The sequence below is a fragment of the Lontra canadensis genome, unplaced genomic scaffold (genome assembly GCF_010015895.1).
Source record: "Lontra canadensis isolate GAN:19392208 unplaced genomic scaffold, GSC_riverotter_1.0 scaffold191, whole genome shotgun sequence".
Lineage (NCBI taxonomy): Eukaryota > Metazoa > Chordata > Mammalia > Carnivora > Mustelidae > Lontra > Lontra canadensis.
This window is the reverse complement of record NW_022631185.1, coordinates 1,368,781-1,384,846: the sequence shown is the minus strand read 5'-3', so window position 1 is coordinate 1,384,846 and position 16,066 is coordinate 1,368,781. Positions and strand designations below refer to the sequence as shown.

At 50.5% G+C, this 16,066-nt stretch overlaps 1 protein-coding gene and 1 long non-coding RNA gene across 3 annotated transcripts; one reads left to right on the top strand and one right to left on the bottom strand.

Moving 5' to 3' along the window:
* Window positions 1–1,407: 1,407 nt before the first annotated feature.
* Window positions 1,408–4,489, bottom strand: LOC116861186. Its single transcript, XR_004381428.1, has 3 exons — window positions 4,043–4,489; window positions 2,952–3,071; window positions 1,408–1,693 (listed from the first exon to the last, which is right to left on the bottom strand). It is a non-coding gene; the product is annotated as an uncharacterized LOC116861186 (long non-coding RNA).
* A 4,364-nt stretch (window positions 4,490–8,853) lies between these two features.
* Window positions 8,854–13,233, top strand: A1BG (alpha-1-B glycoprotein). 2 transcript variants are annotated; one of them, XM_032847675.1, is made up of 8 exons: window positions 8,854–8,931; window positions 9,017–9,052; window positions 9,145–9,423; window positions 10,061–10,333; window positions 10,672–10,965; window positions 11,663–11,956; window positions 12,453–12,740; window positions 13,095–13,233. In XM_032847675.1, exons 1-8 carry the CDS (start codon window positions 8,898–8,900, stop codon window positions 13,100–13,102), a joined length of 1,506 nt encoding a protein of 501 aa, XP_032703566.1. In that variant the 5' UTR covers window positions 8,854–8,897; the 3' UTR covers window positions 13,103–13,233. The 2 variants fall into 2 exon arrangements, with proteins under 2 accessions (XP_032703566.1, XP_032703565.1); XM_032847674.1 differs by lacking the exon at window positions 13,095–13,233 and having other exon boundaries at window positions 12,453–13,056.
* The last annotated feature ends 2,833 nt before the right edge of the window (window positions 13,234–16,066 follow it).

Below are 16,066 nucleotides of genomic sequence, written 5' to 3'. Positions count from 1 at the left end.
ATGTATCTTATTACGATGTATCTGTGTTTCATTCATTTCATTTTTATGGCAGAATAATGTTTGGTTGTAGGTGTCCACTATGTTTTGTTTATCCATTTATCAGTGGTGGTCTTGTCTCAGAACCCTAGGAGACAGAGATCCAGAGTGCAGCTGGCTCCCCAGGAAGGAGGGCGACATGAGTCCCCTTCCCTGCCTCCCCTTCACCTCAGCTGCATTTGAGGTTGCACAGCATTTTTTGTTTCAAGCCAAGGGCCAGAAGGTCAGAGGCCTTACTCTGGGCCCCTGGTGAGCAGCAGGAGGCCTAGGGCAAAGGGGGGGGTGGTCCTGCCATCTTCCCCCTCCCAGTTGCTTCCCCCCCACCCCTCCCTCCTGTTCTCTCCACAGTTGTGGCCAGGGGTCCATTATAAAAAGACAAGCCTGAGGGGCGCCTGAGTGGCTCAGTCCTTAGGCTCAGGTCAGGATCCCAGAGTCCTGGGATGGAACTCCCTGCTCCGTGGGGAGACTGCTTCTACCTCTCTCTCTCCCCACTGTTCACGCTGCTTGTGCTCTCTCACTCTGTCAAAATAAATAAATAAAATATTAAAAAATAAAATAGGGGCGCCTGGGTGGCTCAGTGGGTTAAGCCTCTGCCTTTGGCTCAGGTCGTGATCCCGGGGTCCTGGGATAGAGCCCCGCATCAGGCTCTCTGCTCAGCAGGGAGCCTGCTTCCCTTCCTCTCTCTCTGCCTGCCTGTCTGCCTACTTGTGGCCTCTGCCTGTCAAATAAATAAATAAAATCTTTAAAAAATTTAAAAAAAATAAAAAAATAAAAAATAAAATAAAAAGAAACCTGAGCAGCTTGAAATACTTCAGCAGGTTGTGGACCCAGCAGCACACCCGCACATCTGGGGTTGTCACAGTCCCCACATGACAACCTGAGCAAGCAGGTTTCTGACCCATTTCCTGGCAACGCAGAGGGATTCTGGCTGGCTGCAGAGTGAGGGGAAAACAGCCGGGTGGAGGGGCAGGATGGTGGGGAGCTGAGGACGCAGGGTGGCGAGCAGGAAGGCCTCCCGGAAGGGAAGCTAGAGGGGGAGCCAGCTGGACCACCGCAGGTGCTGGGAGCTCAGTGAGAGAATGGGTGGGTTGGGTAGGGTGGGAGCAGACCACCCACAAAGCGCGAGGGGGCATTCCCTACTGCCAGCCATGCCCACCACTCCCAGCTCCCACACCTGGTGGCCAGGCAGGATTTCCACCTGTGCTGGGGCCTCTTCTGATAGAGACCAGTTCTCTGGTAGCACTCCGGCTCAGAGGCCCCTTCCAGGCTCCCAAGCAACCTTCTGGGCATTGGCCCCCTCAGCCCTGGCCTGCACCCACTGCCCTTTCCTCCCCAGGGGGTGAGCTGGCAGCGCCATCTGGCATACTCAGGGGGCCCTCTCCGGAAGGTGGTGGGTCCGTGTCTCCTCTGGGATGCAGGGGCATTGCACAGGGCCGCTTCTCAGGCCCGGCCACCACCATCCCTCGTGGCTTCCCATGCCAGGATTCCCATACAGTTGGCTTTCATTACCCTCTTACCTGGTCCTGCCCCACTGCATGCCCCTGCGGTCTGTGGGTTTGTCCGGCTTCCTGCCCCCACCGCCATTTTAGGGAGCCTCTCTCTGCCCTCGGCTGCCCCTGGGTACTTGGGTCTGGGACCAGCAGCCTCCTGCAGAAGCCTGTGAGGGAAGCAGGGAGAGGGAATGCTTGGAGCTGCGACCCTGACTAGTGTGAATCCTTTCTAGATTGGGAAGTTCCTTCTCATCTTGTCTTCAGAGCAGAGCCCCAGAGAGGACTGGATGGGCCTGAGGACTCACAGATGATGAGGACCCTATTGGGCTATCTGCCGGGGTAGCAGTGTCTAATCACAAGGGTTACTGAGCCCTGTTGCACCATATCCGGTGCTATGAAGGGACTTCTCCACCTGGCCCTGACTGCTCAGTTGGGAGGCTTCAAGCTGGCCCCAGGCCAGGGGAGAAGAGGCTGGCACCGAGAGCCCAGACCTGACCTCTAGCATCTCCCTGCAGCAGGGTGGGTGGGAGCATCTGGCCCAATTGATGGGTGGGAGGTGGGCCAGAAGGGGGCTGCTTCAGGGAGGAGGCAGGCAGATAAACCTCCCTCCCTAGGGATTTTGAGGGACTTGATTATTTAGCTTTGTAAGGCTGAAGGAACCCAAGGGAATACTGAAAACCCAGAGACTCTTAAGCATAGAGCCCTTACTGTCCCTTAGGCTGGCAAAAGACAAGGGGTGGATTTATGAGGGCCAAGGGGCTCAGGGGGGGCTTGGGCCTCTGAGAAGGCTGGACCTTGGCTACTGCTGGAACTTTGAGGATGTGCAGCAGATACTACTTTGAAACCAGCATTATATTCTGTTTGGGCTCACCAGAGGCTCAACACAGCATCTTTATTTGCCCGACACATTGAAGCTATCCAGCGGCATCACTGGATCTTCTGGTAATAGGCCCCATGTGCCAGAGCAGCGGACTTTGTATCCAGGACCTGCTGCGTGGGCCCCACACAAAACCGTCCTTGTAGACAGACTGGAGCAGCACCCTGAGGTATATATGTTGTGTCCAGGATTCAGAGGCCTCCTGTATTCCTCTTTTGTATTTTTTTTTAAGATTTTATTTATTTATTTGAGAGAGAGAGCAAGAACACACAAGCAGGGAGAGCGGCAGAGGCAGAGCGAGAAGCAGACTATCCGCTGAGCAGGGAGCCTGATGTGGGACTCGATCGCAGATCCCAGGATCATGACCTGAGCCGAAGGCAGACGCCTGACTGACTGAGCCACCCAGGTGCCCCTATTCCTCTTTTTAAGTGGTAGACCCTATCTGTTGCAGCAACTGATCTTTTTTCTTGGAGGGGGCTATCTTAACATGTTCTGGATCCCTGGGCACTCAACAGAGGAGGTGAGACCCCGGCATGTGTTTAACTCACATAATGGTCTAATGGACCTGCTACTTCATGCTCCTTAGGTCCAGTCAGCCAATGTCATCCCGGTAGTAGCAATGACACATGGGTGTGACGTCCTGTCAGAAGTCAGGCTGATCAGGATCTCTACAGAGATTACAACAGATAAAAAGAAAGTTGAGTTGATAGCCTTGAGCAAGCCATGCAAGTGTGCTGTTGTCCCTGCCACGTGAAAATGAGGTGATTGTGGCGGTCCTTGCATACCGGGAGAGAAAAAGCATTGGTAAGAACAATATCCCTGAAGATGAGACTCTTTAAGTCCCCGAAGTCATCCTAAACCTCTTCCTACAGAAGCAGCCCCTCTGACGGTTCAAACATCCTGATCACCACCTCATTGCTGCTGCCGGTGATGGCTAGTGTGCACATCGCTGCTGGGCTCTGTCACTTGAGCTCTGTTAAGCTGGCCTTTGATCTCCGAAATCAGTCCTGATGGCAGCATCTCCCAAGGCCATACTGGCCTGGAGCGCACTGGCACTTTTCAGGGATGCAGGTCCCCTCCCAACTAACCTGTTTCGCAATGTCATTAAAACAAGGCCGTCCTCCTCTTTACTATGAATTTGTATGATCACACATAACAAATCTACGCCAACGTTTCTATGCCCCTACGCCCTTGGATTCCTTCTTCCATGTTGCACTGGGGAAGTTCTGGCGATTTGGCCTCATCCAATTTAGGGCACTGTGAGTCCAGGTCAACCTACCAAACAAAAATCTCCCTCAAGCTACTCAATCCAACTCCTTAAACCCAATCTTTGCAAGTTGGCCCATATGGGTAGTTACATTTGATCCAGCCCAGTGTTGTATCCCATCCTTCTTGGTCAGATAGTCTTAGATGCTCTCCCAGGTTTCCTGGATGCCTGGGGGGCACGTACACCAGATCTTCATCCTCCATAAAAGCCCCCAGGCCCCAAACAAAGACAAGCCTCATGCTCTTTTCCTTTCTGAGTCTCGCAGACACTCCGTCTGCATCTGCTATCTCTATATCTTCAATAAATTCTGCTCTCACCTCTTGCCAGCTCGCGCTTGATTTTGAGCCTACATGAAGTCAAGGACCCTCTTACCTGGTCCTGGGGGACCCCCTCTGGGTCCCTGGACGTGGCCTGCTGGCATCACTTGGGGGGGAAACTATTGTAACATAAATGGTGGGAAGATTAAAAGTGATATATGTTCTCTATTAAAGTCCAATTGATGAGCAGACATAGTACGTGTGCCTGCCTTAGATCTTCTGGTTTTGCAGATTTATAACAAAGATCTAGGGATGGTAAAAAGAATTCCAGTAAGTACAGTTTGAAGGAACAAATGCAACCTTGGAATAGACTTGAACAGACAGGAAGGAAAAATCCAAACAATCCTTGGTGTACATCTTGATAAAAGGGTAAGGAAATGTATGATTATTTATGAGGAAAGATGGCGCACGTGTATTGAGCAAACATAGATGTAATGTATAAGCTCTGTACGGATGGATGTTTTTGCGATTTGTCCCACATAGCCAGCCACCTGGACCGTGTATGTGCCGGGTATGCTTATGAGTCTATATATACACAGGCAGGCTAAAGAATGTTGTTTGTGACACTCGTGCTGTGTGAGTAACCTTGGGAGCCTGCTGGTTTGAAGTATATTATATTGCCTCCAGGTCAGAACTGGCCCTTCTGGTTTGGGGGCCAAGAGCTACAGATCTTGTCTCCTGCTTCCTCCTGCTCCAGGCTGGGCTGGCCCCCCAGACTGGAATCCGGGAGGGGAGGCAGACACCCAGGCTCCTTGAAAATATAGAAACATGATAACATGGAAATGCAGCTCGCTCCAAACTGCACGTAGGCAACAGATGTTTAATTTCAAACCCTCTTATCTGCCCTATAAATAGGGCCTTATGGTGACGGTCAGTTAGAAGTCTCACCTGAGGGAAGGACACTCTGCTCAGGCCTCTGGATCAGGATTCCAGCCTGGCTGTCTCCACAGGCCTTCCTCAGCTAACCAGGTTGGATGTTGTAAGTACTCAGTTTTAAGGATGCCATTTATTTATTTGAGAGAGCAAGCAAGCAGGAATGGGGGAGCAGCAGAGGGAGAGGGAGAAGAAGGCTCCCTGATCAGCAGGAAGGTGAAGATCCCAGGATACCAGGATCATGACCTAAGCCAAAGGCAGACTCTTAACTGACTGAGCCACCCAGGCATCCCATGCAATTCTTGATCTCAGGGTTCTGAGTTGAAGCCCCACGTTGGGTATACAGATTACTTAAAAGTAAAAATCCTAAAAAGATTTCTGTGTCTCCTGTCTTTTCCTCTGGGTATTTTGTAGCCCTCTGGAAGGAGAGCAGGCAGTGGATTGGACATTGGTTCTGGTGCTTGTGCTTGGAGGAGGGGGTGCGAATTTAGGATTTCTTTCTTTTTTTTTTTTTTTTAAGATTTTATTTATTTATTTGTCAGAGAGAGAGAGAGAGAGATCACAAGTAGGCAGAGAGGCAGGCAGAGACAGAGGGAAAAGCAGATTCCCTGCCGAGCAAGGAGCCCGATATGGGACTCGATCCCAGGACGCTGGGATCATGACCTGAGCCGAAGGCAGCCGCTTAACCAACTGAGCCACCCAGGCGTCCCAAATTTAGGATTTCTAAGATGTCTGCCTATCTTCCTCCTCCTTTCCCTCATTATTCTGACCATCGGGAAGGGGGTCAGGTGTCTTAATTTTTGTTCCTCTGGTCCCTTCCTATGATGCATTTTTATTATGGAGTAACATATAAGTTTGAATGTAGGTAATTTTACCCCAGATCATGTGAACTTGAAAACACTAGGGTTGGGGCACCTGGTTGGCTCAGTGGGTTGAGCCTCTGCCTTTGGCTCAGGTCATGATCTCAGGGTCCTGGGATGGAGCCCCGTGTTGGGCTCTCTGCACAGCGGGGAGCCTGCTTCCCCTTCTCTCTCTGCCTGCCTCTCTGCCTACTTCTGATCTCTCTCTCTCTGTCAAATAAGTAAATAAAATCTTAAAAAAAAAAAACCACTAGGGTTACTTTTTAACCTTTTGAGTTTTAGCATGCCCAGTTTGTACAAGGACTTGTCTTTAAACCAATGAAATAGAGCTCCTCTACAAATTGGTTTTAGCAATACCATCCAGAGATAGAGGAAATACCTCCCATTTATAACACACACATGGATACATGTATACAAACAAGATGCGAACAAAACTTAGCCTTTGTTTCACTCTTATTTGTGCACAAGACCTTAAAGACCCAATTCCCAAACATCCCCCTTTTATTAAATCAAATCTTTTTTTAAAAGATTTTATTTATTTATTTGACAGAGAGAGAGATTCTAAGTAGGCAGAGAGGCAGGCAGAGAGAGGAGGGGGAAGCAGGCTCCTTGCCGAGCCGAGAGCCCGATACGGGGCTCAATCCCAGGACCCTGAGATCATGACCTGAGCCGAAGGGAGAGGCCTAACCCACTGAGCCACCCAGGCGCCCCTATTAAATCAAATCTAATTGTAAGACAGCATTAGAATTTATGGATCCATTTATTAGTTATTTTCCCTTTCCAGTTAGAACATGGCCCGTCATATGCAAAGATACCAAAAACCGTAGCAACAGACAAACCAAACGAAGCCCAGAGTACCTCTGGGATTGCTGGTTCTTCCCCACAAGTTGGGGACTTCACTGACTCAACGAAATGGCTTCCTAGTTTCTGGTTACTTAGTCTTACAGTTGGCTTTCTTTAATTGCGCACACAAATAAACTAGTTCAGACATGTCAAAAGAACCCCACTCAGGTTATCCTTACCTGTCCCAATGAAGCCAGCACCTGCAAATGTAGGCTCTGTGCATACGCACAGGTAGCCTGCCTGGGTTTCCCATGGGTGGTGGTTCGTTTTCTGGGTGTTGGTCTGGCTTTTGAAGCACAGTTCCCTACTCTTTTTAATTTGGGTTTTATTTTTAGGATAAGGCTTGACTAAGATCTAAGGATATAAAGAGTGGTGGATCGAGAGGGTGCCGCTTGTGAGTGTTACTTTTGAATGGCCGTGGTACACTCTCTGTGTCTCCATTTCTCCTTGGAAGGTCTAGGACCATAGAGGGGTTTGGAGCAATGCAAGACTAATCCTTATGTGGGCACCCCTGCATGAGCCAATCATCACTTACCTTATGAGACAGGAAATTTCTGTGTCCCTTCTCTTTGGAGCTGAGTTATTCAGTCTCTTATATTTCTAGCGAGAAAATTTACTCAAGCCTTATATATTAATAGCATCCATTAGTATAATGCCAAATTAAAATAACCAACCAATCGACTTCCCCTCCTCCCAGGTTATTCCCACCTAGAGGACATCACTGGTAACCTTGAACAGTTCAAATAAAAGTCATGACTGTCAACCCAAATTGAAGAAGTCCAGATATCAGGACATCTCACCAGAAACACCTATGAGGTGCTAAGGAGCCAGAGAGGCACAGAGGGCCTGTGCTCGTACCAAGCGCTGAGTTCTAGATGATCCCCACGTGTTCTCAGGCGAGTTGCTCTGACATCCTGTTGAGTATGCCAAGAAATGTTGATGCAAAATGAACAAACCCTTTAAAAATGTTTAAGGAGAAAGGAAGAGTTTTATTCCAGCCCAAGTTAGGGCAGGTGCCCAGGATACAGTCTGCACAAAGAAGAGAGGGCTCAAATACCTGGGTGGCTCCATCAGTTAAGTGTCTGCCTTTGGCCCAGGTCTGATCCCAGGGTCCTGCGATAATCCCAGGGGTACTCAGTGGGGAGTCTGCTTCTCCTTTTGCCTTCCCCCCACTGATGCGTGCTCTCTCTCTCTTAAATAAATAAATAAAATAAAATCTTTTTTAAAAAAATGAGTTAAAGGGGACGCCTGGGTGGCTCAGTGAGTTAAAGCCTCTGCCTTCAGCTCGGGTCATGATCTCAGGATCCTGGGATCGAGCCCCGCATCAGGCTCTCTGCTCAGCAGGGAGCCTGCTTCCTGGACCCCCCCCCCACAACTCTGCCTGCTTCTCTGCCTGCTTGTGATCTCTCTCTCTCTCTGTGTGAAATAAATAAATAAAATCTTTAAAAAAAAAATGAGTTAAAGGGCTCCTGGGTGGCTCAGTGGGTTAAGCCTCTGCCTTTGGCTCAGGTCATGATCTCAGGGTCCTGGGATCGAGCCCTGCATCAGGCTCTCTGCACATCGGGGAGCCTGCTTCCCCCTCTCTCTCTGCCTGACTCTCTGCCTGCTTGTGATCTCTGCCTGCCGAATAAATAAAGAAAAATCTTTAAAAAAAAAAAAAGAGTTACAAATCATCATAATGAAGGACATTCCAGAAAGTTTCAGACTTTTTCTTGTGTTTTTAGTATGTGCAAGTCTGTAGGACTTTCATCTTTTGGGACCCAGGGTGGTTTTTTGTTTTTCTTATCTTTAAGTTTGGAATGCTCCTTTTTGTTTTGTTTTTGTTGTTTTAATGAAGCAGACAGACAATGTGTGCTCTAGGCAGACATAGAGCCTGTGCTCTGAGGTTTTGTGCAGTCATTTTGATCTTAGTAAATGTTAAAGTATAGCTTCCCTGGGAGCCCTGGGGCAGGGCCCACAAACACTAGAAACTGAAAATTTCCTTGATCAATTAGTAATTACTACATTATTTTAATTTTTGTTTTAAAATTGTATTTCTCATATTTTAAGTCATTTTAATTGCTAATGTATTATTTGCTGTAGTTTGCTATTTTATTATATTATTTTAAAAATCATTTTTATTATTTATTGCTTAGTTTATAATTATACATAATTATTGATTATAGTTATTGATGAGGCTCCCAAAGACCTTGGAGTTTTGCCCTTTGTCTCCACGGCCTGCAGGGACAAATGATAGGGAAGAGGTCAATGCCCCTTGCTGCCCCCTTGCTGCCCTCAGCCTCATGTGGGCTTTATCATCCCAGACAGTCCCTGGCTGGAGGGAGACTGGCCATCATGTCCACACTTGGGGTCTTCCTGATGCTCTGGGGTGAGGTTGCTGGGGCTGGGTTCCCTTGGGGCAGGAGGGAGGAGAAGGGACAGGAATGGGGGCCTCACAGGTGCCCTCTCTACAGGTCTCTCACTGGGCCCAGTGACTGAGGCAGCAGTAGGTGAGTCCGGGTCGGGTCTTGGGGGGAGGTGGGCACCTGCAGAGGTGAGCCCCTGTCCTGGAGCCCCGCACTGACCGCCACTGGCCACGCAGTATTTGATCCCCAGCCAGACCTGTGGGCAGAGGCCGAATCGCTGCTGAAGCCCTGGGCTGGCTTGACACTGGTGTGCCAGGCCCGCCTGAAGACCCCGGATTTTGAGTTGCTCAAAGATGGGGTAACCCAGGAACTTGTGCACCTCGACTTACCCGCCATGGAGCACCGGTTCCCACTAGGAGCAGTGACGAGTGACACCCGGGGCCTCTACCGCTGCCGTTCTGGCTTGAAGAGTGGATGGACCCAGTTGAGCAACCTCCTGGAGGTGACCGGAGCAGGTGTGCGTAGGCTTTAATGGAGGCGTGAGACAGTGGGGAAAGGGCTGCGTGCGGGGCAGGCCTCCCTTCCTCCCTTTCTCCACTCCTCACTCTCCTGGTCGTACTTTTCTGACATGGGGGTGGGGGTGGGGAGGGGTGTCCCTGAGCAGCTAGGTGGCCTTTGGCGAGTCATCTGACATTTCTGATCCTGTTTCCTCATCTGTAAAATGAGGGTGATGTTTGCACTGATCCCGGAAGGTTGTGAGGAATACATGACTGAATCCCCAGAAATCGCTTGGGAAATGCCCCGCACATTTCCTCTTTCTCTCCTTTCCTTTTCTTCCTTCCTTTTTTTTCTTTCTCTCTCTCTCTCTCTCCTTCCCTCTCTCCCTCTCTTTCTCTTTCAGATTTATTTATTTTGGAGAGAGAGCATGTGCATGGTGGGAGGAGCAGAGTGAGAGGGAGAGAATCCTTAAACAAACTCCCCACTGAGCACGGAGCCCCCCCCCCACCCAATGACCTGAGCCAGACCAGGAGTCCAAAGCCCAACTGACTGAGCCCCCAGGTGCCCCTCCCTCCCGTTTCCATGAGTGTGAAGGTCCCAGTCTGTTTGGGCCAAGTCATTCAGACCCATCCACCCACCCTGCTCCACCCGCAGAGTCCCTACCCCCACCTTTGCTCTCACCTGAGCCGGTGTCCTGGATCACACGGGGTCTGAAGACAAAACTGGTGTGCCGTGGGGGATTTCATGGTGTGACCTTCCTGCTGAGGCGGGAAGGCGATGATCAGTTTTTGGAGGTGGCTGAGGCCCCGAAAGACGTAGAGACCACCTTCACAGTCTTGCACCCAGGCAACTACAGCTGCAGCTACAGGACCCACGAAGCAGGCGCACCCTCTGAGCCCAGTGCCACTGTGACAGTTGAGGAGCTGGGTGAGTGTGCAGACCATCCCAGAGGGCTTCCTGGGGTGGGAGGTTCCTGGAGGACAGAACTGCATTTACCTTGATCCCAACCCTGAATACCCTTGCCCAGGACTAGGTCTGGGAAACAGTGGTCACTCAGTTGGGTGGATCACACCTGACCTGAACACTGACACTGTGTGCCATGGCTGGCCTGGGGATGGGCCACAAAGAAAGGTGTTCCTGGGACTGCCGCAGACAGGGCAGAGGTCTGGAGGTCTGGCTGAGCCAATCTTTCTCAGGAACAGTCCCAAGGTGGGAGGGGGTAGTTATCGGGGACTCAAGCCCCAGGGACGCTCCCTGCCTTGCAGAAGCACCGTTGCCACCCACGCTGAGTTTCCAGGGACAGTCTGCAGCTGTCCTGCACAGGGGAGCCAGAGTGACCCTCCTCTGCGTGGCGCCCCTGAGCGGCGTGGAATTCCAGCTGCGGCAGGGTGAGAAGGAGCTGCTGGTACCCAGCCGCTCCACCAGCCCAGACCGCGTCTTCTTTCAAGTGAACGCGGTGGCTCTCGGGAATGGAGGTCTCTACACCTGCCGCTATAGGCTGCACGGCGAGCAAATCTGGTCCCCGGACAGTGCGCCTGTGGAGCTGCTGCTGAGCGACGGTAAGCCTGGCAGCCACAGGCTGCGACGAGGAGGCCATGGGCCTGGGAGGGCCAGAGCCACTCCGCTGCAGGGGTGGGGAGCAGCAGCAAGGATGCAGGGAAGGGGTCCCCCAGAAGTGCAGGGCTCTGGCTGGGGCCCAATCCCAACTCGTCTGCCTGACCTCAGTTTCCCCAACTGAGAATAGGACAATGAGCTCAGCAATCCCAAGGCTCCAACAAGAAAAACTGGGTCAACACCAAGTCTGGCACCGGCCATGCCGGTGCCCCCACCTGCCCGGGGTCTCCTCTTGTCTCCCGGGTGTGGGTTGGCGCCTGAGGCCTGTTTGTTGAAGGGAGCCAGTCTGGGGCTGCAGGACCTGCCAAGGACAGGGAGCCTCGACCCCAAGAGAGGATCCCGGACTGAGGGGAAGCACGCATGCTCTTGCAACCGCATGTCGTGAGCTTGGTGACAAAAGTCGACTCCTTCCCCACGTGTTTTTATGGACAAATTAATAAGGAATAGTGTAGGACTGTGTGTGAGGGATCCGGCGAGGTCTGGAGGGCGCTGCAGTTTTAAGCGGAGGAGGACCGGCAGGCCTCCTGGGAGGGAGCAGAGCTGGCTGCGCGGACTCTTGTAGGCAGAAGGCACGAGGCTGGATCGCCTGAGAGGCCCAAGCTTTCCCCTCAGCGCCCAGATCAGCCCGTGTCCTCCCCGCAGAGACGCTCCCCGCGCCGGAGCTCTCGGCCGAGCCCGCGATGCTGCACCCGGCGCCCGGCGCCCTCGTGCAGCTGCGGTGCCGGGCGCCCCGGGCTGGCCTGCGCTTCGCCCTGATGCGAGAGGATGCCAAGCGCCGAGTGTACCGTATCCTGAGCCCCGCGGGGACAGAGGCCACCTTCGAGCTGCAGGACGTCTCGGTGGTGGACTCCGCCAACTACAGCTGCGTCTACGTGGACACGGCTCCACCCTTCGAGGGCTCAGAGCCCAGCGCGCACCTGGAGCTGCGTGTAGACGGTGAGCAGGGGGCGAGGGGGTGGGCAACCGGGAGCAAATGAGGGTGCGGAAGGGAAGTGCACCGGGCCTTGGTCCCGCCCGCACAGCAGACCCTTCGGACCAACTGAACTTCGCCCCGGGGGACACCTCGCATCTGGCTTATTTCCTGTGCTCTCTGCCGGGAACACCATTTCCCTTGGCGATTTCTTCCTTTGGGTACCCTGTCCTGAGGCCCTGACTGCCAAATGCTAGGGGCCCCAGGAAGTCTCAGAGCAGGCCTGGGTCTAGGGAACTTACAAGGTCTTGGGGAAGAGGGTGACTGGGAGGACAAGAGGAGGCGCTGCGTCTGTTCAGGACCAGGAAAAGGAGAGGTGTGTGAGGACAAAGGGTAGCATCCTGGAGGGACGGAGCAGCCAGCAGGCCTGGGTTTAGTGGGAAGCAGGAAGGCATTGAGGGGCTGGGGCAGCTGCTACTTGAGGGGATGACCTCACTGGGCTGACCCAGCTCTTCTGGCCAGGAACCCATCCCAGACCACAGCTCCGGCCCCTGTGGAGTGGGGCAGTGGTTCCAGGCCGCGATGCCATCCTGCGCTGCGAGGGCCAGTTGCCTGACGTCACCTTCGAGCTGCTTCGGGCAGGCGAAGAGGAGCCTATAGCCAGGCTCTGGTCCAGCCACCCTTCAGCAGACCTTGTAGTGACCTATGTGGGGCCCAAGCACGTGGGCAACTACAGCTGCCGCTACCGCTGGTGGTCACCCAAACCCTTCGTGTCTGAGCTCAGCGACCCGGTGGAGCTCCAGGTGGCAGGTGAACTTTTCCTCTGGTTCTGTGAGCTGGGTTCCTCCTTCCTGCCTTTGCCCAGATTGTGCCCTCTGCCAGGAGGGCCCCTTCCCTGCACCTCCTCCCAGCATACTGGTTAGTGTGGCTAGTCTGCTGGGGTTACGAGGGAAATTGAAGGCAGGGAAAGGCCCTGGAGCAGAGAGTGGTTTGGTCAGCTAGAGCACCTGGAAGGAGGCCCACCTGTGGGAGGGGTCTTGGCTGGCGGCTGACCAAGCTAATTACTTCCTGAGGGGTCTCAGTGAGGTCTGCCCTGATTTCACCAGGGAGGAGGACACCTGATGCCTCCCTCCTCTACCACTTCTGTTTTGTCAAATTGTCTAGGAAGTTGATCCAGCTGCAGACTCACACTGCTAATGGTATCTTTGGCAAGTAGTTTCTCCAGTCTGGCTCTGATGCCTCACGCCGCAGCTAGAGGCTGGACTCACCTGGAAGTGCTGGACTGCCCCTCATTCCTCCTGGAAATCAATAAAAATGTGGAGACTTTAAAAGGTGTCCTTGGCTATGGCAGTCCTGGTGCAAGGGGCCATACTTCCAGGGCTGAGTGAAGTGGTCTGGGATCTTGTGTCCTAAAGGTAGATGGGCTCTGGGGTGGATCCTGAGGATATAGGGGCCATGGACTGGCTACTTGGGGCCACATTTGTCAAGATTACCTTTTGCTTTCTTCAAGCTGCCTCCTACTCTGCAGGCACTTCTGCCTGGTCCCTAGCAGGTCTGGGTAGGGAGCTCCCCAAACAAACCCAACCCCACCTTGACCAAATTGGTCCCCACACTGGGAGGCACTTCAGAAAGGCTGCATTTTGTAGTTCTCTTTTCTGGACTGAGTGGCCACCAGCTGATGGTGCTGGAGTCTGTGCCCAAAGGCTAGGTCTCTCACACTGGAGATTGAAACTGTTGTAGGGGTGCGACTCCTCTTTATTCTTTCCCATGTCTCCTCAGATCTATCTAAGATCCTTTGCCTGACCCAGTACCCCTCTAGACATTTGATTGCCCAGTCTACTTAGAGCTTGGCCCTCAAGGTACAGGAATACCAGAAGCTTTGTATCAGCATTATCAATTAATACTTCATAAGTTTTGTTTAAGGAACTTGCCTATTTCAGCTGAGTGGTCTGATTTCCTGGTATAGAGTTAGTCACAACATTCCTGTATTAGTTCAATGCCTACAGAGTCTGTAATGATGTCACCTCTTTCATGCTTGATATTGTGTCCCTCCTTACCCCCCCAATATCTCCCTCTGTCAGTCTAGCTAGGGATTTATCAATTGTATTAATCTTTTCAAAGAACTAATTAACTTTTGGATTTGTTCATTTTTTTCTTTTTCTTTTATTTTTTAAGATTTTTATTTATTTATTTGACAGAGAGAGATCACAAATAGGCATAGAGACAGGCAGAGGTGGGAGGGGGAAGCAGACTCCCCGCTGAGCAGAGCCCGATGCAGGGCTCGATCCCAGAACCCTGTGATCATGACCTGAGCCGAAGGCAGAGGCTTAATCCACTGAGACACCCAGGCGCCCGTGTTCATTTTTTCTGTGGTCTCTTTTCTACTTTGTGGATCTCTACCTGTATCATTATTATTCTCTTCTATTTCTGAATTAATTTGTTCTTTTTCACTTTCTTCAGGAAACACAGATCACTGATTTCTTGGGAGTAGACATCAGTAACAGCTCATTATTAGGCTTAAAAACAAGTCTGTATTAGTTTAAATAATAGGAAATTACTTCTTTGTGAATAAAAAATAATTGGCAGGGCACCTGCCTTATTTATTTATTTATTTGTTTATTTATTTGAGAGAACACAAGCAGGGGAAGTGGCAGAGGCAGGGGGAGAAGCAGGCTCCCCACTCAGCAGGGAGCCCACTGTGGGGCTCAATCCCAGGACCCTGGGTTCATAAGTTGAGCTGAAGGCAGACGCTTAACCAACTAAGCCACTCAGGTGCCCGTAGAGCTTCATTGTAATTCATTTATTGGGCTTATTTCTTTGCATAGGTGTGTGTGTCTGTCTGTCTCTGACATTTCTCTAGGGATTACAATATGTGTACCTCACTCTTCAGTCTACATAGAATTAATAGAGGTCTCTGACCTCTTTGACCATAGAATTAGAGGTCTCTTTGCCCTCCCCTCTAATTTAAAAAAAAAATTTTGTACACTAATGGTTCTTTGAGATATAATGTATATGCATTAAAATATACAAATCTCAAATATATCACTGAATGAATTTTTTTTTAAAGATTTTATTTATCTGGGCGCCTGGGTGGCTCAGTGGGTTGGGCCGCTGCCTTCGGCTCGGGTCATGATCTCAGGGTCCTGGGATCGAGTCCCGCGTCGGGCTCTTTGCTCAGCAGGGAGCCTGCTTCCCTCTCTCTCTGCCTGCCTGTCTACTTGTGATCTCTGTCTGTCAAATAAATAAATAAAATCTTAAAAAAAAAAAAAAAAAAAAAAAAAAAAGAAAAGATTTTATTTATCTGACAGAGAGAACACAAGCAGAGGGAATGGCAGGCAGGGAGGGACTCTCCACTGAGCAAGGAGCCCGATGTGGGGCTTGATCCTAGGACCCCGGACCCTAGGATCATGAGCTGAACTGAAGGCAGCCACCCAGGCACCCCCAATGAATGAATTTTGATATTCTCCCCTCTTTATGTTGTAGTCATACATACTAAAACAACATACATTGAACACTACCAATGTTATAAGTTTTGTTTTCAACAGTCATATCTATCTTTTTTAAAAAACATTCATGTGTTTCCTAAAGAACAAAAATTTGCAATGCATTACTTTCTTTACTACCAAAGTTTTGATTTTCTTTCTGGTGTCACTTTCCCTTCTACCAAAATCACTCTTTAGCCTGCTGGCAAGATTGTTAGTTTTGCATAATTTGAAAATGTTTTTATTTTACTCCCCTTCTTGATTTGTATTTTCATTGGATATAGTATTTTGGATTGCCAGGGTTTTTTTTTTCCCCCAACACTTTAAACATGTTGTTTCTCTGCCTTCTGGTTTTCACTATTTCTGACAGGAAACCCATAATCTTTTGCACTGATCTTTATAGGATACATAGTTTTTCACAGACTGTTTTCGAAATTTTTAAAATTTGTTTTCAGGAGTTCAATTATGATGTGTCTAGGCATAGATTTCTTTGAGATTACACTGTTTTTCACTGAGCTTTCTGAACCTGTAAACTGACACCTTTTCCAAATTTGAAAAGTTTCCAGTAATTACTTCTTCAAATATTCTCTCTGCTATTATCACAAAGAATGTGGCAGCATTTTCAACTACATGTATGGTCTTATCAGTTATTGT